The 26,398-nt window shown below is 40.9% G+C and overlaps 1 protein-coding gene across 1 annotated transcript in view; it reads left to right on the plus strand.

The window, feature by feature from the left end:
- The window catches only part of LAMA1 (laminin subunit alpha 1), an 86,945-nt gene that overhangs the window by 12,410 nt on the left and 48,137 nt on the right, over positions 1–26,398 (plus strand). The window contains exons 2-14 of the mRNA XM_083622435.1: positions 5,831–6,001; positions 7,463–7,575; positions 8,988–9,230; positions 11,493–11,672; positions 13,965–14,054; positions 16,188–16,305; positions 17,074–17,252; positions 18,216–18,321; positions 19,093–19,253; positions 20,280–20,420; positions 21,541–21,714; positions 22,605–22,706; positions 24,311–24,522. Coding sequence (XP_083478561.1) covers positions 5,831–6,001; positions 7,463–7,575; positions 8,988–9,230; positions 11,493–11,672; positions 13,965–14,054; positions 16,188–16,305; positions 17,074–17,252; positions 18,216–18,321; positions 19,093–19,253; positions 20,280–20,420; positions 21,541–21,714; positions 22,605–22,706; positions 24,311–24,522 — 1,990 coding nt within the window. The remainder of the gene's footprint in view (positions 1–5,830; positions 6,002–7,462; positions 7,576–8,987; positions 9,231–11,492; positions 11,673–13,964; positions 14,055–16,187; positions 16,306–17,073; positions 17,253–18,215; positions 18,322–19,092; positions 19,254–20,279; positions 20,421–21,540; positions 21,715–22,604; positions 22,707–24,310; positions 24,523–26,398) is intronic.

The raw sequence follows: 26,398 nt of genomic DNA on the forward strand, positions 1-26,398 counted from the left end.
AGTGCGTAATAATGTTATTAAAAAGTGAATGTTGAGGTGTCATCTTTGGGAAATTATTTTATTAATTTTAATGAAAATTACAGGTGTTCAGTTATTTTACTAAATGCTACTCACCAGAGGTTTGTGTATGCTTCAGTATGCCCATGGATTTTATAGGCATGTGGAAGTCCACGTTAATTTCAGTAGCAGGAGATTTTATAACTACTGTATACCTTACCATTCAGTCAAAAATGAGCTTCAAGGAGGATTTACAACAGAATAGTAAAAGCAATCATAAAACCATGTTGGATCCTTGAATGAAAAGGAGTTTGTACCAGTGGCGTAGCGTGGGTTGTCAGCACCCGGGGCAAGGCAAGTATTTTGCGCCCCCTAACCCGTGGATTTGCGCCCCCTAACCCATGGATTTGCCCTAACCCCAGATGTTGCGCCCGGTGCGGCCCGCCCCCCCTGCACCCCCCACGCTATGCCACTGGTTTGTACACACATTGGCTTCTCCTGTGGGAATGCTGGTGACGTGGATAATGCATGTGTTAAAAGTTCTCTGTCCAGAACAGGTCACTGTACTGGGTTGTGACAAATCTGTTCATGCAAAATCATGAGGTATGACAGGCTGCAACTCATCTTTTGTTATTTCCTCTGAGTTGAGAGTAAACAGTTACTTTTCTCTTTATGATACCTACTTTCTTTGTCCCTCATCCTTATTCCTAATCTTAATAAACCTTATTAATTTGGAATCTAGAGTTTGACTGTATACCGTATTTTTCACCCTATAGGATGCACTTTCCCCCCTCCAAAAATGAAGGGGAAATGTGTGTGCGTCCTATGGGGCGAATACAGGCTTTCGCTGAAGCCTGGAGAGTGAGAGTGGTCAGTGTGCACTGACCCCTCTTGCTCTCCAGGCTTCAGGAAGCTCTGCGCAACCCTTGGGAGCCCGGCGCGAAGCCGCGCCGGGCTCTCAAAGGTTGCACAGAGCTGCCTGCGCTCCCGGGCTTGGCGCAGCTCCGCGCAACCCTCCGGAGCCCGGCACAGCTTCGGCATCGCTCTGGGACCCGTTCTGGGGGCTGGGGTCGGGGGAAGCTTGGGCTTCCCCTGCCCCAGCCCCGCGCCTGTGGGGGGGGAAATAAAAAAATTTCCTTTATTCCCCCCCCCCAAAAAATCTGATAGGGCGAAAAATATGGTACATTTGGATAAGCCAAGGATTTCCCCACTGCATGCCAGACAAGTCTTTCACGCTCTTTGACCAAAGAGAGGAAAAGGGAAATGGGCTGGACTCACTCATTGGTGACTGAGAGATTTGGACGATAGTTGCTCCCTTCCAGATAGAAACCAACAGATATTGACGTTCCCATCAGATATATGGAAGAAAGAAGAATGTTGAAAGAAAGAAAGAAAGAAAGAAAGAAAGAAAGAAAGAAAGAACTGTAACAGGCTGGTTTTCCTTGCAGGAAATCTGGGTGCCCTTTCCATTGACTGATTCAGCCATCCCAAAACAAAGCATTTGGCCCCATCCCCTGAATGCTTGGTTTTCAAACATCACCACAGTCATGTAGGGTGGGGCAAAGTCCCAAGGAAGATCTTTGTTGTAGTTCTACTCATGGCTGTAGCTAGGGGGTGGTGAGGATGGGGCGAGGGGGGGCGCAAAATCAGCTAAAATATGTCCATAAATATGTCTATAAATAAGAGCTAATTTGCCCTTGTCTAGGGGGTGCAATCTGAATGGTTCTGCCAGGGGTACAAGATCACCAAGCTACGGCTCTGGTTCTACTATCAAATATTCTGCTCCGGGTCTCATAATTTTCAACATTCAATTTTAATGACGAAATAAGTGTCACTGATTCAAAAGCAAGTAGGCAACTCTATGGAAATATTTCTATGTGGGAAAATATAGTCTGTGCTAAAAGTGATTTAAGAAAAGACAAGAGCCACTAAAGATAACAAAAAAAAAAAGAAGTTTAGACTCTTGGAGCATGTGGGAAAAGGGTATTGTTGAAAAAGCAATAACTAATTTTATGGTCTAGCAAGTTTGCTGTTTTTTGGCAAACTGCCCATCTGTCTCCTTTACTTTAGGTTGTAAGCTGTGACAGAGAAACTGTTCTAAGCAGGTATCTACATTGTCTGAAAATCAATACTTGAACACAGGAGAATTTCCATCTCAGATGCATAATAACCCATTGCCTTTTGCCCCTATGTAATGTGGCTGAGTTGGTGACATATAAAACACACCCAATTTTTTATTGTTCTCCTTCACCCTAATATTTATCTGCAACTGGTTGTTGTTGTTTTTTTTTATAATTACCCATTTCAAACAAGACTTTTTATTTTGCCAATTTTCTTAGTGCTACGTTCTGGGAGCAAAAGCAACAACAAAAGCTGTTTTATATATTCTGTTTGTAACATTCAAAATCTGTATCTTAATCCAAAACATAACGTCCGAATTTAGTGCAAAATGTCTGAATTTAGATAGTCATGGTTTATTCAAGGTTGTATTTAAGATAATATTTCCTTAGAGAAGGTTGAAAGATGTCTAATATGGTGATTATGGAGCAACTCAATTTGACATTGATACCAGAAAAGATCCTAGAACAGATAATTACACAGTCAGTCTGTGAGCACTTAGAAAAAGGATGTTTTGATTACTAAGACCCAGTATGGGTTTCTCAAAAACAAGTCTTGCCAGACAAATCTCATTTCTTTCTTTCTTTTTAATATGAGTTAAAAGCTTGGTGGATCAGGGAATTGCTGTGGGCACATTTCACTAAGGCTTTTGACCAAGTCTCCCATTACATTGGTACCTCGGGTTACATATGCTTCAGGTTACATGCGCTTCAGGTTACACACTCCGCTAACCCAGAAATAGTGCTTCAGGTTAAGAACTTTGCTTCAGGATAAGAACAGAAATCGGGCTCCGGCAGCGCGGCGGCAGCAGGAGGCCCCATTAGCTAAAGTAGTGCTTCATGTTAAGAACAGTTTCAGGTTAAGAACAGACCTCCGGAATGAATTAAGTACTTAACCCGAGGTACCACTGTATATTCTTGCAGAGAATCTGGTAAAATGTGGTCTGGATGAAGTAACCGTTAGGTGGATTTGTAACTCAGTAATGGTTCCTCATCCTCCTGGGAAAAAAGTGACAAGTGGGGTGCTACAGGGTTTTGTTCTAGGCCCGTTGTTCAACATCTTTATAAACTACTTGGATGAAAGAATTGAGGGGATGCTCATCAAATTTGTGGGTAACACCAAACTGGGGGGGGGGGTAGCTAATGCTGCAGAAGATAGAATTGGGATTTAAGATAACTTGAACAGATTGGAGAACCAAGCAAAAAACTTAACAAAATGAATTTGTACAGGGTGGTGATTCCAGGGGTCTTCCTAACTTTATGTGATTTTGCCTTGACATGTGGACCCACAGAACATAACCCCCATGTAATTTGTGGGCCTACTGTCCATAGGAGCTGGAGGCTGAACCCTTTTCTGGTTTGCAGTAAGGTCCTGATCTAAGCAGCTGCTTCCACATGCTTCCTCCAACTCCAGCATAGCCTCAAGTACGGTTAGATGAGCACTTTGCTGGTGACTGAAGTTTGTGCCTCATTCACTGTCTTCTCCATTCTTGTAGTCCTGGGGGAGTAGTGTAGTAGTGGTGACTGAGACTAGCTAGGGACCTGGCAGCTGCCATGAGGACTTACAGTCCTGGAACTAGAGTGCCCAAATCTGGCTCCTCAGAAAAAAATAGTATTTGGTAAGCTGCTGGAGAATCCTGCTGTCTTTGCTCCTCTCCTGAGGAGACCTCAGGTTTGTGGTCTGGGCAGGACTGAGCCTTAACATGCTTATATAGAACTGACTGATTATGGCAGATCAGAATAGCATATTTAGCTTCCATATTTCTTCAATAGCTTGCATGGATTTCATTATTCCTCCACTAATTTTAAATTCAGAATATTCGGGCATGGAGAATTGTGTTGAAAATAAGTGTTTTGCTATAACATTGAGAGTTCTCCAGAATGGATTTTTCATATCTTCTTGAAAATTCTCACATCTCTATCCAAGTCGCCTACCACTTCTTTTAAAAAGAATTCATATTACCAAAATTTCAATTCATTCATTGTATTTTAGTTTGGCATTTATTTAAGCCTCCTTGACCCTAAACAAGTGAAGTGCAAGCTGACTGTACTTAAAGCAAATAAGTGAGATTTCCTTTTCAAATACTGTATTTAGGATTGGTTGTTACTGTGCCAGGTATGACTTATATTCAAGGTCAAATGGTCTCAAACATCTGCATGTTTCCTAGTATCAGGTAGCATTTTTTTTTCCTGTGGGAACTTCTTTCTTTTTTGGACAAAATGGCACAGCTGAGTAATCAAAGGAATACAAATCAAAGACAACTTCACATCATTGTGTAAAAGGATAGGGAAAGGTTTAAAAAACAAAACAAAAACCTACACAGCTTCCTTGTTTAGTTTAGCACTTGGTTGTCTATCTCGCTCTCTTGTTTTCTCTGAGTCTTGATTGGTATTTTTAAAAAACTTGTTAGGCCTCTTTCAGCAAAGATGAAGGCACAGGAAATGACCATGGATAGGGTTTAAAAGCCAATTAATTCGTTTGCAATTTCTCTTATTCAAGTATACACCTCGCAGTTGCAAGTTGTTTACATTGGGCCACCAGTCTAAACTATTTAATTGGGGAACACATTTTGCTTAGGCTGAGGTCACATAAAGACTATGGCAACAGTATCTTGTTCAAAACTCAAAGCAAGCAAGCCCTCTTCAGATATCCCAGGGGCACTCTTGCCTTTAAAGCTGGGGCAAAGCACTGTGGTGGCAGGTTGCAGCCTTATTGTACCATTTGTTTACATGTCTGATGTACTCAACAGTCTGAACCATACTTATGTGTGTACAAACCTAGAAGGCAAAGAAAGTAGTGCATATGTAGATGCAATGTAGCATGTACAGTGAATGGGACGTGCTGTGCTCCCCCGGCCTGCATGTATTCACATATGTGTATGTGGTACATGGCTTGTGTGAGCCTTGTGTGTGTGTGTTGCATGGCACATAGTCACCACTCCTTTGGCCTCTCTTGGCAGATAGTCATTCCTTTTTCTATGGAGTACTTAACTGATGCTAAAGGTGCAGTCCTAACCCTAACCCTAGATCATCTGGGATGAGTGAGTGAGGATGTGGCAGGACTCTAGCTCAGCCTACAGGTTCTCAGCACAGCCAGACTTCGTCTCCTTGAGTTCTCAACCCCAGGTCAGCCAGAGACATGATCGGAGCATAACTCACTAATCCTTGCTCATTGAACTAATCCATCTGAGCCAAGACTTCTGGAATTTACACTAGCGTAAGCCCTGAAAAATGGGTGTTCCAGGGGAGCAGAGGGATGGGACCGGATAGGGAGATTTATGCTTGATCCTAGCAGTTCATCTCAGACGTGTGACCTGCAAATCCAGTGGAACATACACAGGCAAAAAGGATGGTGTAAATCAAACTCTATTTCCAGTTTTCCATCTGCCCTACTTCCGCTGCCTCATCTGGCAGTAACCCCACTCCTGAACAAAGTTTGAAACTAGCATACTGTACTTAACACTGATTTAGTTTAAGATGGCACAGATTACACTGGCTTCTCATATTTAGGATTACTTCCTAATTGAGTTAATGTAGGACATGTTGCTTTAAGTCTAAGCACATTTAAGAAATCAACCCAGTGGTAACAGAAATCTGAAAAATGTGGGGAGCCCTCTCTGGTATCATCAAATGGCTTCTAAAGGCACCAGTAAAATAAAAGTGTAATGAGAAAAGAACCATTATAATTATTAAATGACCTTCCTTTTACTCTTTAGGTTTATTTCCTGCCATTTTAAACCTTGCTAGCAATGCTCATATCAGCACCAATGCTACTTGCGGTGAAAAGGGCCCTGAGATGTTTTGTAAACTTGTGGAGCATGTTCCAGGTCGGCCCCTACGCAATGCGCAGTGTCGGATCTGTGACCACAATAGTGCAAATTCCAAAGGCAAGTTCACTACTTTATACTTTTTTCTGGCTGTTCCAAGAGACACTGACTATGGCATTCAGCTGGTTAAAGAATGCAACTGGCTTAGCCACGTGAACACTGCAATCCAAAGTAATCCCAGTGGAATCAGTGGGGACTGAAACAAAATTCTGTTTTTTTAAATTTCATTGTGTTATTTTTGTCTGGAATGCATTTATGTTCTGTGTGAAAGTTTTATTCTATCTGAATTTATGTTGTGCTTGTCCATATTACTCTCCCCCACCCCAGAAAACATAAGAAGACACAGAACAAAGGCACATCTGGGCCAGCATACTTGTCTCAGAGTGGCCAGCTAGATGTCTATGGGGAGTCTTAAAATAGGAGATGACTATAACAGCACTCAGGGCACGCGGGTGGCGCTGTGGGTAAAACCTCAGTGCCTAGGACTTGCCGATCGTATGGTCGGCGGTTCGAATCCCCGCAGCGGGGTGAGCTCCCGTCTTTCGGTCCCAGCTCCTGCCCACCTAGCAGTTCGAAAGCACCCCTAAGTGCAAGTAGATAAATAGTTACCACTTTATAGCGGGAAGGTAAACGGCGTTTCCGTGTGCTGCGCTGGTGCCGGCTCGCCAGAGCAGCTTCGTCACGCTGGCCACGTGACCCGGAAGTGTCTCCGGACAGTGCTGGCCCCCGGCCTCTTAAGTGAGATGGGCGCACAACCCTAGAGTTGGACACGACTGACCTGTACGGGCAGGGGTAGCTTTACCTTTACCTTTATAACAGCACTCTCTCCTCTTGTGCCCCCCAGAAGCTGATACTCAGAGGCATATAGCCTCCAATATTGGAGGTAGTATTTATTGTACAAATTAAGGTTGCCAGCTCAAATCCCCGCGACAGGGTGAGCTCCCGTTGCTCGGTCGCAGCTCCTGCCAACCTAGCAGTTGGAAAGCACGTCAAAGTGCAAGTAGATAAATAGGTACTGCTCTGGTGGGAAGGTAAATGGTGTTTCCATGCGCTGCTCTGGTTTTGCCAGAAGCGGCTTAGTCATGCTGTCCACATGACCCGGAAAAACTGTCTGCAGACAAACATCGGCTCCCTTGGCCAGTAAAGCGAGATGAGTGCCGCAACCCCAGAGTCGTTTGCGACTGGACTTAACTGTCAGGGGTCCCTTACCTTTATTTATTTATTTATTTATACAAATTCATATACCACTTATTCTTGTGTGTACACACACACACACATTTATCATAAACATACCAGTGGTGGGCAACAAATGAAATAAAATGCATAAAATAAGAACACCAGAAACCCACTTTCAAAGATCTGACTCAGATATCAGGGAAAACTGGCTCATAGCCACCATGGGCTCATAGTATATGACCTGTGTACTTTACTAGTAAGATCGTAATCATGATAACCAAAAACAGCAAAAGTGGAGGGGGGAAGAGGGGAAACGTGATCTTAATTTGTTTTTGCTTATTTTAGAACAACACCCTATCTCAAATGCTATAGATGGTACTAATAACTGGTGGCAAAGTCCTAGCATTCAGAACGGAAGAGAATACCATTGGATAACCATAACTCTGGATTTAAGACAGGCAAGTAAAAATTGTATAAAAGTATGTAGCTTTGGTGTGTTGCATGATCGAAGAATTCCTACTTATCTTTGGTTTATAGAAAGTACAGTGGAGAGAGGTTAAGGGAAGCGTCTCTTTGGTAGACTGGGAGTTTGGGTTTTTGTTTTTTTTTTAAAAAAACTCCAAAATGGTTGCCTGTCTTTCTTACACTTCCTAATGCATTACTTAATGAAGGATACTCAGACACAGAACTTAAAAGCATGGACTATGCCTGGAAAGAGCAGAGGAAAGGTGTTGGTAAGTCCTTACTGCTGCACCAGAACAAGGGGTGGATCTTGCTCACTGTGACCGTATAAGTGCATTTGACTGTTGGACTTACTGCACAATTCTCATCAGAGCATCGGTTGTACTGGTGTATGCATTGGAATTTCCCTTCCTCCCTTCCCCACACCCCATCTGATCTGTAGGATACCCACCCCGCTGGAGTAAATTTTGGGGGTGCATGGGGACAGCAGGGGAGAGGAGAGGAATGGCAAGTCCTGTTTGCAGAAGCGGAAGTCTGATGTACAGGCAGGATGCCACAATAGGGATATCACTCTAAATGAGTACTTGGATGATTCCTTATTTATTACAGTGACTTCTGCTGGAAAAACAATAATTATGATAATACTCACAATTTGTATTCTAACAGAACCTATAGTTGTCCTAAATCCATATGAATCACTTCTTTGATAAGGGCAGGTTGCAGCTGGAAATGAGTTCCAGCACCTACAGAGTATTTGTGCGGATCTCATTAGGTATTGTGGTTGAAGTTTGGTTCAGAACTGGTTTTTCTAGTAATTACATGAAGCTCTCTCTCCTACAGTGCTTGGAGGAAATTTTTGTGATTTGAGGGATGAAGCTGAATGTTGCTTATGCCCTTAGTGCATTTTTTAAAAATCTAAATCTTCATAATATTTTGGGTCATCAGGATTCTTTTTTTCTATACATTCAGCCTGAAGGAAACATTTTGGAATGCTTTCCTGAGGCTAATAGAAACTAACAGCGGATTCTTGAGGGACTGTTTATTGTGCAACTTTCTATGTTATGTATAGCAAGATGCTTTGCATGTACACATCCTGTTTTAATGCTTCTCCATGATATGCCTTGTCCTAATGTATGAACTTCTGAAATTATAGAAATTTGAACTTTGTGAACTCTTGTGTAAAGGCCAACTAGGAAATAGCATTTGAAGTTGGGGTTGTATTTATTTAAGTGTAGGCTATGGAAATTGAGCTAAAAGCAATTTCCATTGCAAACAAGAGCATTAAAAATTTGAGAAGTAATTATAGCTGTTAAGATAGTTGAAACCTGGGTTTTGAGCTACTCTGAAAAACTATATTTTCATAGGTTGGTACTAAGTCTTGCATCCCCCCCCCTTACATTTCTTGCAGGTCTTTCAAGTTGCCTATGTGATCATCAAAGCTGCTAATGCTCCCCGACCTGGAAACTGGATTTTGGAACGTTCTCTGGATGGGACTGATTTCAAGCCATGGCAGTACTATGCAGTTAGTGATACTGAGTGCCTAGTAAGATACAACATAACACCAAGGCTTGGGCCTCCTACATATAAGAGAGATGATGAAGTTATCTGCACTTCTTATTATTCTAAGCTAGTCCCACTTGAACATGGAGAGGTAGGTTTTCTTTTTGTTTGTTCAGATGCCTCTTATTCTTGGACATGGGGGTAGTAAAACCACTCTGCTCTTACGTTTAGTTTGATAGTAATAGGCTTCTTCAGATTCTGGTCTTCTCTCTCCTCCATCAAGATTTATTCGTCATTATTAGCAGCTGCAGCAGATTTTGTTTCTGAAGATCAGAATCTTCCCAATTTTTTTTAAAAAATACTTTTTACTTATTGTGGGAAAGCTTGCTTACGTTTGAGGAGGTTCATTGTTGATCTCACTCCAGGAAGAGAGGTGAAGCAGCTTCTGAACAGGAAGCCCACTCTTATCTTTGATGCTGCAGTTTATATTTATAAAAACTTTGCACCTCTTAACACATCGACAGTGGTAAATTGTTGAGAGTTCCTGTTATCTTGTGTAAACTTGGGCTCTGGGTTTTTTTTAATGCTTTTCTTAAGGATCACCTGATACTCGATCATAAAATTAAAAATGCTGTCTAAATTGCTCTGTGTAGCTTGAGCTCTGAAGGAGGACTTGGCATTGTTTCAAAGAGAGAGCCTAATTAAAAGAGCTGTGCATTGTGCAGGTCAACAGTTGATTGTTCTTTCTTTAAAGCAAGCTCTGTTCATAGTGGTTCTGTACTATAGATCAGAGAGCCAGGCCAGCGACATCAGGAAATGAGGCTCTAAAATCTGCGACTAGTTCACTGTGAATGTCTGTCTTTATGCGTTGACCTTATAAAAATAGCCACTAAGAGAACAATTCCAAATTCTTTCTTAGACTGAAAGCTGTCAGAGTTCTGAATGTGTTTGGGACTAAAATGCTATCAACGTTATCTTTTTTATATGTTACTTTAACACTTTAGGCTAAATGTGCATATACAGTCATACCTCATGTTACGGACGCTTCAGGTTACATGTTTTCGGGTTGCAGACTGCTGGAAACCTGGAAGTACCGGAATGGGTTACTTCTGGGTTTCGCTGCTCGTGCATGTGCAGAAGCGCTAAATCGCGCTTCACGCATGTGCAGAAGCACCAAATCGTACCTGCGCAGACGTGGCGCTTCAGGATGCAAACGCTGTGGGTTGCGGACGTGCCTCCGTTACAAATTCCGCAACCCAAGTTTCCACTGTATAAGCAAGTATGCCATGTGATTTTTAATGGGATGTGTAAAACAACATTCGTAGCAGAAGCATAATCTGAAATTAATTTGGGTACCTTAGTTCGGATTCCAGGATGTTTAGCTTAGCCCTTGTCTCCTTCGCTGAAGGGGGTGAAATCTGTTGATTGAAACCTAAGCATGTATTCAACTAAGGTTTGTTCAGAATAGATTTGTGGAAATTAACTAATGATTAAGTTAAGTCAGTTAATTATTGTCGGTCTCCTCTGAGTAAAACTTAGTTGAAAATCACCCTAAGATTGCTGAGTATTTTAGATTGTCTGAATCCAATTCTAAATAAACTTACTAAGGAGTAAATTGCATTGATTTCAGTAGTAAATTACAAGTCAACATGTTTGAGTTCTTAGAACATTTCACAGGAGATACTAATTTTCTGAAGGGTTATAGCCTAAGTACAAAACAGTCACAAAATATATTTTTATTGTGTAGTTAAAATAAAATAGAAAAAGTTTAATTCATATATAACCTTAAGTGACTGCATTAGATTCCAAAGATCTGGGGTGACCAAGGGCTGCCCCACTATGTTGTGCTTGAGAATACATTGAAGACTGTGGGGCAGCTTTTGTTCTTCCTGTGTATCTTTTTATTCCCTAGATTTTCTTCCTCTAGCTCATCTAGTTGGGTATATAATGCATTGCATGGGAATCAAAACTAGCACTGAAGCCTTGGTATGAAAGTTCATAAAATGCTGAGGGCAAGTACATTCCTGCTCTCCCAGTGAGTGTTTCATTCTGCATCCCTATGCCAGTGTTTTAGCTGCAGGCCTGCTTTCCTTTGCCCTCGTCCTGCAGAAGCCCATTAAAAAATGCGCTCTCAGCATTTAATCTGCGGACTGGAAAGCGATTTCTGTGAGATGTGAGTTATAAAGTAATTCATTCAACACCCTTAATGAGGACAGCAGTGAGCAGGAACAGCACAACAGTGTATTGAGCCTGGTAACTACTTTACAGACATGCCCAGCTTGTATTGTGGTGTTGTGGCAGAGGCAACAGTGGGATGGGTGCGGAGGTTGATTTTAAAATTTCACCCAGAAGGTATTTTGAAATGTCGACGTGTTATTTACAGGCTTATACAGAAACCATTATTTCTTTTTAGATCCATACATCGTTGATCAATGGTAGACCTAGTGCTGATGACCCTTCACCAACATTATTGGAGTTTACTTCTGCACGGTACATCCGGCTTCGATTACAACGTATAAGAAACCTTAATGCGGACCTCATGACCCTTAGCCACCATGATCCTAAAGATCTTGATCCTATTGTTACCAGAAGGGTAAGGTAGATGCTTTCTTCTGGGTTTTAACCAACCATATGAATTGGATATGTGTTATATCTGGGTGATACTCAACATCTAGTTCTACTCAAAGTAGACCCATCGAAATTGGTAAATGTACTTAAGTGGGTCTGTTCCAAATATGTCTTGATGAAAGATTGAAACCCATTGTGGGACTTAAGTCACATGGTAATTTTATAAAGCAGCATTCTCTCATAGGCACTATGTCGTTTGAATGCATCCCAAAGTGTGGCAGGTTCAGATGAAGCCCCTCATGTGTTAAAAGCATGTGGGCTAGTCACATGCACCCTCCACATTTGCCAGCTATTTGTCCACTAGCAGTAAGAAGATGCCCAATGAGTGTAAAATTTGTCCATGCGACGGGGATTTCTGGGGCATGAACCTAGTTTATTATACAGGGTGAGTACATTAAAAGAGGCCCCGTGGATACAGAGTACACATGTTCCACGGGGCCTCTTTTAAAAGACTCGCCCTGTACTAGTTAGTTAATAAGTGTTAAAGCAGAGTTCCCCATTTCATATGTAATGGGGAATTGCATTAAAACAAATCAGGCTCTCCACATTGAAAGCGGTGTCCAAGTGGAAGAGGAGCGTGCAGCCTCAGTGATCATTTCTGGCTTCATGATCCATGGCTTGTGAAGCTGGAGATGTATGTCCAAAGTGGAGTAATTAGAGATGTGAAGGCTGGGAGAGGGAACCCAGAAACATTGGGGATGGTGAGGAGTGGAAACACGCAGCCCCCACATTCTTACAGTTCTTTTCCTATTTGGTTCCTAAAAACTGAAAAACCAAACACAACACAATTCCCCTAAATTTATCTTCTATCCCTCTCCATCACAACTCCAAGAATACCCTTCTTGTTTAATACCTTTTATATGGTACTTGTCTGTATGCTAAAGAAAGATTACATGATACAGTTTAAACAATACCTAGTTGTAGATATTATTATTAGTACATGAGAACTATTGTTATTTGACGCTATAACCAATGTAATGTATAAGTTCAACACAAGCTTGACAGATGACATAAATCTACATTTGAATGCGTGGTTTGTCTCATCGTGGGAATCAAGGCATGTCTGTGCTACATTTGCTAAGCAATTCTCCCTAATTATTAGTTTAACTTAGCTCTTCTGAAAATAGCTAAAATGAATGTTGTCTATTCTCAGAAAAAAGCCTCTGGACCAAATTGATCTCATTAGCATTCTCACAGATGAGTGAGTTTTTCAAAAACCTTCTTTGGTTGTTACATCAGTATACCTGAAGCCAAAATTAGTTCTGAGTTGAATGAGTAATTTATGCTTCAAATGATTTACATTCGTGCAGAGTTTTACTTTACTTGTAGTAGATTATGACATATAGCATAAGAGGTACGCTTGTGGGGCCTTAAGAAAATTAATAAATTCTGAGGATATATTCACAAAGATTTGAAAAAAAATGTTTAAAACTTCTATAGAAAAGAAGCCAGAGGCATACCTATTGGGTATAATAGAAAAAGATATCCCACAAGATAAGAAAAGACTATTTTTATATGTGATGGCCACAGCCAGACTAGTACTTGCAAAAAATTGGAAAGGGGAAACCATCCCCACTAAAGAGGATTGGATAAATAAATTATGTGATTTTATAGAATTGGCAAAGTTAACAGCAGCCATAAGATACCAAACAAATCAAAAATTAAGAATGGAGTGGCAGTGCTTTGAGGACTACATGAAAAAACACTGTTCTAAGGATAACATGTTGATATGCATAGACTAAGTATGTAAAGGCGAAATAGATGAAATTAATATTAGGAATATTAGATATAATATATAAAAGAAGCAATATTAATAAGAAAATATAAAGAATGTCGAGTATTGGTGGAAGGAAGTCACATGGGGTAATAGTAATTTGCTTTATTTTGTATGTAGGTGGAATGTTATAATGGTGTTTGATGTTATATTTTTTCTTTCTTTTTTCCTTTATTTTCGTATTTGAATAACAATAAAAATAATATTTTTTTAAAAAAGAATTGTAATGCTAGCAAAAAGAGAAAACCTGATCCGCTGCTGCTGCTGCTGCTCTTGCACTTTGTGTGTGTGTGTGTATGTCAGGGAGAAGGGAGAGAAAGAAATACCTGTTCATTTACGTTTCCATGAATAAGTCCTGACTAGTATAGACTTCACCTGAACTGAAAGATTTGTTTGGTTTTTTTAAAAAATAGAACTTTGGCACTTCTTGTTTCAAATACTAAAAGGAAACTGATTTTATAAATCAAACTTTGCTTTATTTAGTACTACTATTCAATAAAGGACATCTCTGTTGGAGGGATGTGCATTTGCTATGGCCATGCTCGAAGCTGTCCTTTGGATCAAGTCACAAAGGTATGTTTGTTTGCTTGTGTCACCCCCTCTGCAAACATGTATCCGTCTCAAGAAAAACAAATTTCTGAATACCGCTAAAATGTTGCAAAAACAAGTTTTTAATGTTACAGAAATACGTCTTAGTTCATTACTTGGTTGCTCATTATTTAGTGAAATTATAAATGCCTGGGTCGTCTGCCCTTACTTCAAGCCCTTTCAGCCATACTGGAAAGATGTGTATTACACTGCATAGGCTTTTGAAATAGTGCAGCCTATGAGGCACAGGTGTTAGACTGACTGCTCGAGGAAGGCTTACAGGATTATTAGAACTATACTTCCAGTAGATCCTTTTAGGATTGCATAGGAATATAGAAATAAAGAAACTGTGTTTCAGGATGTGTATACCTTATCAAAACTCTTGTTATTTTGCAAGTCTTCCTTGCTCATTCTTTCAGCTATTTCCATATGTAGTGGTACAGATGTTTCAGGTTACAGATGCTTCAGGTTACAGACTCCGCTAACCCAGAAATAGTACCTTGGGTTAAGAACTTTGCTTCAGGATGAGAACATAAATCGGGCGTGGCGGCAGCTGGAGGCCCCATTAGCTAAAGTGGTGCTTCAGGTTAAGAACAGTTTCAGGTTAAGAATGGACCTCCGGAATGAATTAAGTACTTAACCTGAGGTACCACTGTACACACTTGAGCACATTCATTCATTCACACACAGCTAACCTTTAATATACAAGTGTGTGTGTGTGTGCGCGCGCGCGCCTATATGATCAGCAGGAGGAATGTTGCAAACACTACAGCTTAATACAGTCTCTACAAACTTGAATAACTTCTCACCCACCAAAACGTCTTAGAGGTTTTTCTCTACGTCCACTTATATACTTCAGTTACGATCATGACTGTGTGCACAGCAGCAGTGTTATCATATTGCATTTCAGCTTCCCTCTAGGGTAGGTATTGGTTTCATTGTTAAACTGCTGTTGCCATCAAGACATTTATCTTAATGCTCCATTGAAACCTACTACCTTGTAGCTTAAGCCCATCACATCTAGTTGTTCCCTTTGGGGCAGCAGAGAACAGGTCTCTGTTCTTTGTGACAGCACTTCATGTACTTGAAGAGTTCTTCTCTTTAGCAACTTGCTCATCTGGAAGTAATATTTCTACATTTGCCATATAAAATACGTCCTTCTCCCAGAATTTCAAGTATAGTGGTGTTGTTGCTTTTAACAGTAAATTCTGAAATTGCACACGTGCACTCCAGCAGGCACACATACTCTGCCTTGTTTTATTAAATATATTGAAGCAGAGGTGAAGAATAACCCTAAGGTTGTGACACAGGGCATTGATGTCCGTCCCCCTCATGGTTTTCTGTAAGCCAAGCAGTCATTTTATCTCAGGTGATCTCCCACCAAGTAGTCAAAGCCCCAGGATGTCTTCCTGGGAAGCAGGACATATCTGACAAACTGACAGAGGCTCTCATTGGCCAGAAAAAGCCAGGAGCTCTTTAAAACCTGGACTTTCATTGGAGCCTTGTCCCTCCCAGGTGGCTGGCATAGCAAATAGGCATTCCCCCCTTTCTCCTAACCTTCCGTCCCATCTAGCAAGAGCAGCAGGGCTGTGGATGCAGTGATGGCTGTGCTGCTTCATTAAGCCCTACTGCTGCTGGTCAAGGGTTTGGATTGCACTTAAACAAACAAACAAACAAACAAACAAACAAACAAACAAACAAGTGATAAGGGAAGGGGAGAGTCAGAGATACGCTCCCTAAACTGCTGACAATGCAGAAATCCATACTTAAATATTGCAGGGCCTTGTGAATGTTTGTCAGTCATCCACCAGCAACTTCCACTGCTATCTCTTTATTTTAAAATAACTTACCCCTCACTCTGCCCCCTTCCCTTCTCTCTCCTTTTACCACTTTTTACACTGTAGTTTCCCTGAGCTACATTGCTTCCTACAGGTTGAAGGGGTTTCTGCTGCTCTCCCAAGATAGATTTTTATACCACGGCATGAAGGTCCTATACAAACTTGTAGGCTGCTCTAAATGTTGAAAAGCTAGTTCAGATGTTCTAAGATCTGTTCTAAGAGGCATTTTTGTTTCAAGGCATTAGGTAATAGAGCTGTGTTATAATTTGCTTTTATTTAGAAGCTTCAGTGCCAGTGTGAGCACAATACTTGCGGTGAGAGCTGTAACGAGTGTTGCCCTGGCTACCACCAGGCCCCGTGGAGACCAGGAACCATTTCTGCTGGCAACAAATGTGAGAGTACGTAGCACTAAAATGATGCTTCTCTATACACTTGCCTTAACATTGGCTAGGTATGTAATCCAGCCACCACTGAAGCCTGTGGAATGGCCAAGTAGGTGAACCTGCCTTAATTTTTTAAAAATATATGATGTACTTGTGTTTCTAATATTAGCACTACAGGGACTGTTAGATCTGCACTAGACTTGTGATGCTAGGAGTTTGCAGATCTGCCATGACTATTTTTGGTTGTAAATTACAAGTTTATTGCACCCCACCACTTTTTAACATTATTAGCCATATATGATTGCCAGTGGCACTTGCTTTCAAATAGTATGTGTATGTAAGATCTTAATTGATCTCAGTGTCCCTGATTCAGTGACCCCCAATGAGCACATGGTGTCCCCTAATATGCACACACAACTAGATACATGATGGGTTGTCTGCAGGACTTCTTGTGCTTTAAAATGTAGAGTCACAAGAAAATTAGTAGTCATGTTTTATTCATGCTTTACTTTTTCAACAATGAGAGAAGTTTAGAAAGCAAGGAGGAAGAAGCCAGAATACTATTAGTAATTATGTACTGTAATAAATGGTGAAACTTTTAGATCAGTGTGAACTGCATAACACAGATTTTAAAAGGCCAGTTCTGTATATATTAGCTGCTACATGCATAGTAAGAAGCCATATAGTACAGGAAATGTTCAGGGTTTTCCCCCTACTGTTTATATGTTTAGCTATGCTTTATTTTTAAAAAAATGGAAAGTAAATTTCTTTATTTATTTTTAGGATGCAACTGTCATAACAAAGCAGAAGATTGTTATTATGATCAGAGTGTGGCAGATCAGAAAAGAAGTTTAAACATTCACGGCCAGTTCAAAGGTGGCGGAGTGTGTATAAACTGCACTCAACACACCACTGGAATAAACTGTGACATGTGTACTGACGGTTACTACAGGCCACATAAAGTAAGAGGATTTTATAAACATATGTTCTGTTGCTTTGAACTGTGCTAAAAAACAGCACTTATTTCTTTCAGCCCGTTTCTGGTTGATTTTTGCAATACCATGTGATTTTAAAAGGCCATAACGAAGGGAAGGTTATTAGCAGAAAAATGGCAGAGTATACTGAGGTTGTATCCCTGCAAGCCCTATAAAATACTTTGTTGTAACTCTTAATATGTTGCTGTAGCTGTTGGTCATATTATATAAACTCATAACAGTTGTCAAGGAGTCATCAGCAGTGGCAAGTGACTGGCAGCAGTGGTCCGCAGGGCATTGCCATTTATCTTACTTCCCATCACCAGCGGCTTGCTAGGAGATAGGTAATGTGGTGGAAAGGTTGGTGCAATGCAAGCGTACCAGTGGAGCCAATTGACTGTGCCCACTAGTACATTGGCACCACTGATCTCATTGCTGCTTTGCTGCTCCTTCTCTCCCTTCTGGCAAGCTGAAGTGATGTCAGTGATGGGAAGACATGCAATTGCCCCCTCTCCTCTGGCTGGCTTCCCTCTTGAATCCCTTCAGCTGGTGTGAGCAAATAAGTACAAGCTGTACAGACCCTTTTGGCAACTTCTGTTGCCCTCCAGAAATTTTGGACGGCAGCTGCCAATAGCTCCAGGCAGGTTCGGGAAAGCTACCTTAGGGTCTATGACACTTCAAAAACTCCTGGATTGCTTTCAGACAAACATTCCTTTTCCAAAACATCCCACAGCTATGATGGCCAGTTTGAATGCTACTCCATTCATGCCTACAACTCCTTGTTTTCAGTTTCCTCCCACAAGGACTAAATTAATCACAATATCCTGCTGAGTTGTGTGTCGTACTACTGTGTGCATTGTCATGCCATATCATCATTATCCTCAGACAACAATAATTATGCACGCTCACCAGCATCTTATTATTAACGTGAACAAAAATATTAACTTTTAGGTGTCTCCCTTTGACGATAACCCTTGCTTTCCCTGTAAATGTGATATATTTGGGTCCCTTGGTTTTGACTGTGTTAAGGATGATGATCATGCTGACCCACAACATGGTAAGTGACTGGAAAATACATTTTCTCTAAAAACTAGTCCAGCTAATATTTTTTGTAACTGGGAATTGTATGTGAGGAAACACTGGCAATAAGGACCAGTTCAAACATGTTTAGATTTTTGCTTGGATTGTAGTTACATGCATTTAGAATGGGATTTATTAGCAATTTCAGCTGGAGATTTGGCAAATCCTATAGGATATGCAGGGAATGATTGATGGTGGATTTTTTTTTTTAAGGGAAACCTGTTATGATATGAGACAAGTGTGAGGTAGGATGAAGGCCAGGACTGAGGAAATTGGGCCCAGGAATTCAGGCTTGATGCCACTAACTGCTAAGTGAGGATTTGTGCCCGTGCAACTGCTTCTGCTAGTGCAAGGCAAGGCACTCAGTTTTCACCAATTTTCCCTACCAATTACAATGCTCTATGGCATATCCTGTCTTGCACTAGAAGGCCCTGCAAACCTGAGGAAAAGTTCTTTGGGAGCACAGGGTTGGAGAGATTGGGGGGGAAATCGGCTGCCCTGCCCTAAGGAAACACTTCCCGTAGCACAAGCATAACTGGAACAACCCTTAGTAATTAGGCCCATGGCTCACTTATATTACAGGAAAAGGTTGCTGAGCTTAAACCTTTCCCAGACTTCCTGCACTTGCTGGTACTGTAGCACACTGCATAAGGCTTCTGTCATGGTTCTAATGCTTAGGGAGCAAAAAATGATATGTATCTGCATGTGATAGGTCTTCCTCTTTTTCATCCTTTTCTCCCTTTTCAAGGTGTTCAGCCTGGTCAGTGTCACTGCAAGGAAGGTTACGCAGGAGAGAAGTGTGATCGCTGTGCCTTCGGCTACAAAGGTTATCCAAGCTGCATGCGTTGCAACTGTAGCCTGGTTGGTAGCATTAATGATGACCCATGCACAGAACCTTGCCTTTGTAAAGTAAGCGTATTACTGATTTTCAGTTTGATTTGTTGTGAACTTTGGAGTGGGATTTGTAAATTAATTTAATAAGGAAAACATTTCTGTTAGTGGTAAAGATCACATCCTGTGTGTAGTAATTAACTGTGGCTTAGGCAAAAATCTTTCTGGGGTGGGGATTTGAGTTATGATTCATGGTATATTTGTCACAAATTTCAGGGAGGCACTACATGTCAAATGGTGTGAGAGAGCTAGTAAATACAGTTGAGGGTGGAGAAGCATGGCTACAATAAATCAAGGACAGCAACTTACTTAGCATTGAGGATGGCACTGGAAATGTTTGCAGATCACTTTTACACAACTATCAAAGTGGGAGGTCTTGATGCTTACTTTTCCTTACATTCAATGGGAACTGATGTTCTTTGGATTAACCCAAAATTTATAAGCCATATAGAACTTCATATTTCCAATCCTAACTTAACATGCTTAATTTTATTTGTATATGTCAAAATAGCGGGACACGGGTGGCGCTGTGGGTAAAACCTCAGTGCCTAGGACTTGCCGATCGCATGGTTGGCTGTTCGAATCCCCGCGGCGGGGTGCATTCCCGTTGCTCGGTCCCAGCGCCTGCCAACCTAGCAGTTCGAAAGCACCCCCAGGTGCAAGTAGATAAATAGGGACCGCTTACTAGCGGGAAGGTAAACGGCGTTTCCGTGTGCTGCGCTGGCTCACCAGAGCAGCTTCGTCACGCTGGCCACGTGACCCGGAAGTGTCTGCGGACAGCACTGGCTCCCAGCCTCTAGAGTGAGATGAGCGCACAACCCTAGAGTCTGTCAAGACTGGCCTGTACGGGCAGGGGTACCTTTACCTTTACCTTTATGTCAAAATAAGAAATTGGTCAGATGAAGGTTAAAAATAATGATGAAATGCATTAATACTAATTCTAGGACCATCAGTCAATCGTTATGCCAGGATTACTTCTAACCTCTAGTGTCTGCTGGTTACTATTGTGATGCTAACAGAACAAATATTGCATGTATTTCACAGGAAAATGTTGAAGGAGAAAACTGTGACCGTTGCATGCCAGGATTCTATAATCTTCAAGAAAGAAATCCCCAGGGCTGCACTGAATGTTTCTGTTTTGGGGTTTCTGATGTCTGTGAAAGCCTTCCATGGCCCATCAGTCAGGTATGATGTTGCTAATGTTCCATGTCCAAACACCTCATTAGTTTTTCTCAGGCAGCCCATAAATGTGCTTCAAGGCCTATTGTTTAGTGGCAGAGCACATGCTCTACATGCAGACAGTGCCAGGTCCAATTTTCCAGGCAGGTCTGGAAAAGACTTCTGGCTGAAACTTGGATTTCTGCTTCCAATTATAGTAGAAAATACTGAGCAAGATTTCCTGTCTTTATCTTTTATGATAGACAGCCCATCTCCATCTAATTTCACATAAACAGGCCATACCAAGTAATAAAGTTAAGAGTATACTAGTGGTAGTAGTAATTATTAGTTATTATTAGTAGTTATAATTAGTAGTAGTAGTAGTTGTTGTTATTATTCCTTTAACCCCACTTAACTGACTGGGTTGCCCCAGCCACTCAGGGTGGCTTCCAAGAAAATATAGACAAAACATCAAAGATTAAGAGCTTGCATAAACATGGCTGCCTTCAGATGTCTATGAAAAGTCATATGGTTGCTTACCTCTTTGACATCATGGAGGGTGTACCACAGGGCAGGTGCAACTACTGAGAAAGCCTGGTTCCCTGTAATATCACTTCTTGCAGTGAGGGAACTGCCAGAAGGCCCTTGAATCTGGACCTCAGTGTTTGGGCTGAGTGATGGGGGTGGAGATGCTCCTTCAGGTATACTGGGCCGAGGCCGTTTAGGGCTTTAAAGTTCTGCATCAACATTTTGAATTGTGCTTGGAAACATACTGGGAGCCGATGTAGACCAGGTTCATGGTTTGTTCAGAGAGAAACCAGCTTATTTTCACTGTGGTTAAATGGGATGTGTGACTCAGACTGCGGAAGCCTGAGCTTCAGGTGTTCTGAGCAGGTGTTCTGAGCCAATTGCAGTGGTGAATTGGACCATGCATACATCTCTGCCAGCCAAGAGTACATAAAACAATTTTCTGTATGATACTTTTTTTTCTGTGCCCCTTTGGGAGATAATAGTGCCCTGTGCTTCAACAGTAGGCAGTATCATGTAGAATAAAATGGTTACTCCATTAAAAACCCCCACACACAATTGTGTGTAAATTAACTTTCTAGGTGTGGTAAATGATGTTTTATTGTTTATTTTCCTTAAGGTGTCTTCTATGGCTGGGTGGCTGGTGACTGCTCCACTTACCACAAAAACCATACAGCCTCAACAAGATCAGTTTGATGGACCTCATCAAATAAGTATTAATAATATAGCAGCTGCAAAAATACTGAAGTCTCCTTATTACTGGTCTGCACCCAAGCCATATCTTGGAAATAAAGTAAGTATCCAAGGGAAAATAGGTACTTCTTGTTGTTTTTGTAACTATTCTATATCATATTACAGGGATCTTCAATCTTTTTGGACCCATGGGCACCTGAGGAATTTTGGGAGAGTGCCATGGGCATCAAACCCTTTAGTTTCTTCTCCCTCCCTTGGATCACTCCTATCCACTGAACAGAAACAGAAAGAGGAAGAATGTCTGCACAAACTCACACAAATGGTTTTTTTAATGGGTCTGGATAATAGTTGGATCCAGTAGAATTAAAATGGACCCTTTTGAATTTTTATGATTTAACATGTGCCACCACCCCCCAAAACCCCACCACCATCAAGTTAAATCTCCATAGGTGATTTACTGCACTGTAAGGGGGGGGGGGAATCACCAAAAAGTTGAAACAAGAAATGGATCTTCATGGTTTCTACAAAGAATGTCAACAAAAACACCAACAATCTTCAGAATATATCTGTGGACATGGAGAAGAGCTATTATTTGTTGATGATTTGGAGGGGAATCTTTTAAAAAATTAGGAGGATCCGTTATGATCTGTATTGCCTCTCTCTCCCATACTGACTCTGCAGCAGCCCACTTTAGGTCCTGCAATCACTTTGTTCGTTGCTCTTTTAGCTTCCTTGTCCAGCTCTATGCACTTAACAAGGGGTTGGGGTGGGCAAAGTAAGCACACACTCTCTACCATGGCAAGTGGGGCAGTGTTATCTCTTATTTGGGTGCATGTTACAGGTAAATTCTTAATAGTGAGGAATCCACACTGGTGCTAAAAAGTAAGAATGGAGAAATGGTTGTTTAGTCTGCTGCATGCAAGTTTTACTTTTCCCTGTTATGCTGAAAACTTCTTTTTTTAAAAAATATTTACACTTTTATTCTTCCAGCTCACTTCCTTTGGTGGTTATTTGAAGTATACTGTGTCCTATGAAATTCCCATGGACAGTACGGATAGTGATTTGGTATCTAATGTGGATGTTATTGTTCAGGTAATTTAAGATTATGTGAATTGAAATGGTGGTTTGTAGACCATGGGATTCAAAGAGAAAGAATGCACAAAACACAGGTGAACACTCATGGATGGTAGTTGTATTGGTTGCTGGTTTTTTTCCTCTTCTGGTGACAACTCTTGTGTGTCATGGAATGGCAATATTGTAGATCTCATAAGTATAGCTTATTGGGGGTGGGATATTTGCTGATGGAATGAGGAGGTCAAAAAGCTCCAGTGTGTGCATGCAGCCCTATGGATCTTTGCCTTTAGATTTATAAAAAAAAATATTAAATGCAGTGAATGGTGTATTTGTATTGCTTGGCATTTTCGTTACTGCCAGTTACAGGAGTTAAATCAAAGCCTAAAGCTATGAATTTGATAGTCTCCTTTGCCATAAACCTACTAAGTGACTGAAGGTATAAGCCACATTCTCCAGCCTTGTCATTTCTGCAATATGGGGGTGGATTTCAATAATATAATATATATGAAGCCTTTTTAACACCTCAAAAGTGCTATATAAATGGGTTATATCCAGTATCAGAGGGGACCTGTTGAAATTAATGAACCAAAATTAGTCATGTCCATTAATTTCAGTGGGTCCACTTGGAGTAGGACTAACATCAGATACAATCCTAAGTTTTCCCTTCCCTCAGTAATTGACAATGACTGATTGCAAATACACTATTTGCTTCCATGCTTGCAAAACTTGGGTGAGTTTTTGGAATGCTTTAATTCCTGTATGTGTGATCCTCTTGTGCTGAATATACAAATATAGGTTGGGAGGAAACTGGCCTTTTTTTGTTGCAATCCTATACCCATTTACAAACTGGGAGGAGTCCTATTAAACTCAGTAACTCATACTTCTGAGTAGTCCTATATAGTATTGCACTGTTTCCTCTTATCCATATTCAAAGCGTACTTGGTTTGCTGTGTAAATTGTATACTAGCATCCTCCACACATAGTCAGTTTTGTTAATACCTTGGTTCTAAACACCTTAAAGGTAAAGGTACCCCTGACCGTTAGGTTGCAGTGCTCATCTCACTCTATAGGCCGAGGGAGCCGGCGTTTGTCCACAGACAGCTTCCGGGTCATGAGGCCAACATGACTAAGCCGCTTCTGGTGAACCAGAGCAGCACACGGAAACGTCGTTTATCTTCTCACCAGAGCGGTACCTATTTATCTACTTGCACTTTGATGTGCTTTCGAACTGCTAGGTGGGCAGGAGCAGGGACCAAACAACGGGAGCTCATCCCGTTGTGTAGATTTGAACTGCCAACCTTCTGATCAGCAAGCCCTAGGCTCTGTGGTTTAGACCACAGTGCCACCCGCGTCCCCTCTAAACACCTTACATGGAAGCAAATTCCATTGATTTTGGTGGGAATTATTTCCATGTGTTTAAAATCAGAATCTAGGCATCCCTTGGACATGGATCAACTTAAACAGAATTTTTCTTACGGAATGAACTGTGAAAAGGTTGGAAAGTTGAGTCTGGAATAAGAGGACAGTTCTTTGTAAATGTTTCATAAGTTATATGGTTAAACAAATTTCCAATTAACTTTTGTCATGGAAAGCTCTATACAGTCATATATGTATCATTTCAGGGCAATGGACAAATTTTATGTACAAGATCTGAAGGGTTGTCTTTGCAACCATATGAGGAGTATTCCAGCACTGTGCGACTTGTGTCTGAAAACTTTGTTGATTTTAATACGAAGAAATTAATAGATCGAGATATGCTGATGACAGTTTTGGCAAATGTTACCCATCTTCTGATCAGGGCCAGTTACAACATTGCAAAAAAGGCTGTATACAGGTAATGGACACAAGAAGATTCAGTTTAGAAATAAATTTTCTGTTATGCCAGTTGAGTATTCTTTGATGAAAACAATTCAGAAAAAGTTTCCAAAGTCTTAAGGCCTTATTTATGCTGTTCATAATTTTCTGTCACCAAAATCCTAACTTTACCTATGTCAGCTCTAAGTATATTGGAATGTATGTATTCAGGTGTTTCACTTAATTCTTGCCTAGATCTTGACCTGAAGACTTTTGGAAAATTAGGTTGCAAGATTTTTCTTACTTATGGGTGAAATTTCCAGATAAAAAGGGGGATAGGAACCCTACACCTTTAATAGCTCTGGAAGAGGAAGTTTAAGAAGGCAACTCATTAACAGAGTATACTAGAGGTCCACATAAAGCTGTTGCCAGTTTTTTTGCAGATTTATACCTTACAATTGAAATTTTATTCTGGCAAAGTGAAAGGCCTTTCCACAAGTGGATTTTGCCCATGGGCCAGACATTTACTTTTTTGTCATTACTATTATTTTTAAGAGAGAGAACACACTGAACCCTCCTTACCTGTGGTGATAGAGGGTTTTAAATAAATTGGTTTCATCTAGCACATGCATTGTTGACAAAGCAGTTCATTTATAAAAGACCAGTTGCAGAGCGAGAAGGATGGACCTTCCTTTCTTGCATGCTTTTAGGGCCTTTAAGTTGGAAAGTATGTGCTTCTGAATTCTAATAAGCTGACATTTTGTTAATCATTGTTCTGTACCAGACTGTGTGGAACAAGGAGACTTTATATTACCAAATCTCACATTTGTTCTTGATTTTCACCCTATAAGATGAGGCTACTGTGTGCATTTGTTTGTGGCTACTGTGGAGCTGTAATGTCTAATTTTTTTTGCTGAAATGCCATGTTATTAAGATAGACTGATAGACACATCAGAAAAGATGTGCTGAGAGTTCTATGTGTATGTGCAGGGTATGAAATCTGATACAGAAATTTGTATCCTGAGTCATCGGAATCTAATTTTCAATGAAACAAGTTTTTGTCTGTTGTGGAAACCTTGGGAATGTGAAGTCTTTGACTAGTGAAGATTCAGATTGTAGGCAAATATGCAGAAGTCCCACAAGTGCATAGTCTGAGTCAATTGCAGTCCATCTTTTTACATCTGGTGATGTGAACTGATGACCTGGGCACAAATGACTAATTTGTAAATTGGGAAGTTAGGATTCTATGAAAACATCAATGACTGGGAAGGGACCCTAGCAAATGTTTGTAAACTTGGCTTTAGTTCCTAACATACTTAGTTAGAAATACCATATAGCTGGTGTTGGGGAAGGATGTCTGAGAGTCTGGAGAACCATGAGAATCAGAGTACATAGTACAGGGTTAGATGGAGTGGTAAAGCACATGCTTTGCTTGCACAATGTCCTGGGTTCCCTGATGCTTCAATTATTAAAGACTCAGGTAGCAGGTGATGTGGTCCCTCTCCCTCTCCCACATCCCAAGTTCCTGGATTGCTGTTGCCAGAGACCTGGCTGAATGGACAAATAGTATGATCTGATATAAGGCAGCTTCTTATGCTATCCTTTCCCCATCTTTCTGTATATCAGAGAACAAAGGACCCTGTATCTATAGAAAGTGCTGGAGTACTGCAAATGATGCAAAGCTCACATTGATTATGGTGGGAATTCATTTAGTATTTAATTCCAGGATCTTTAATACATCACCAAATGTAATTGATAAGTGACTCTATAAATTATAAACAAGGTATGGTCCGAATTCATACCTGGGTACGTTTTCTAAATGTATATCCCCTTCAAGTGAAATCCTTTAGTTTCTACTCAGAAGTTGCCCCCATTGAGTACAATGATGCTTACAGTGCTGTTCAGGAAGGTTAGCT

Source organism: Podarcis filfolensis (genome assembly GCF_964270895.1).
Source record: "Podarcis filfolensis genome assembly, chromosome: 7".
Lineage (NCBI taxonomy): Eukaryota > Metazoa > Chordata > Lepidosauria > Squamata > Lacertidae > Podarcis > Podarcis filfolensis.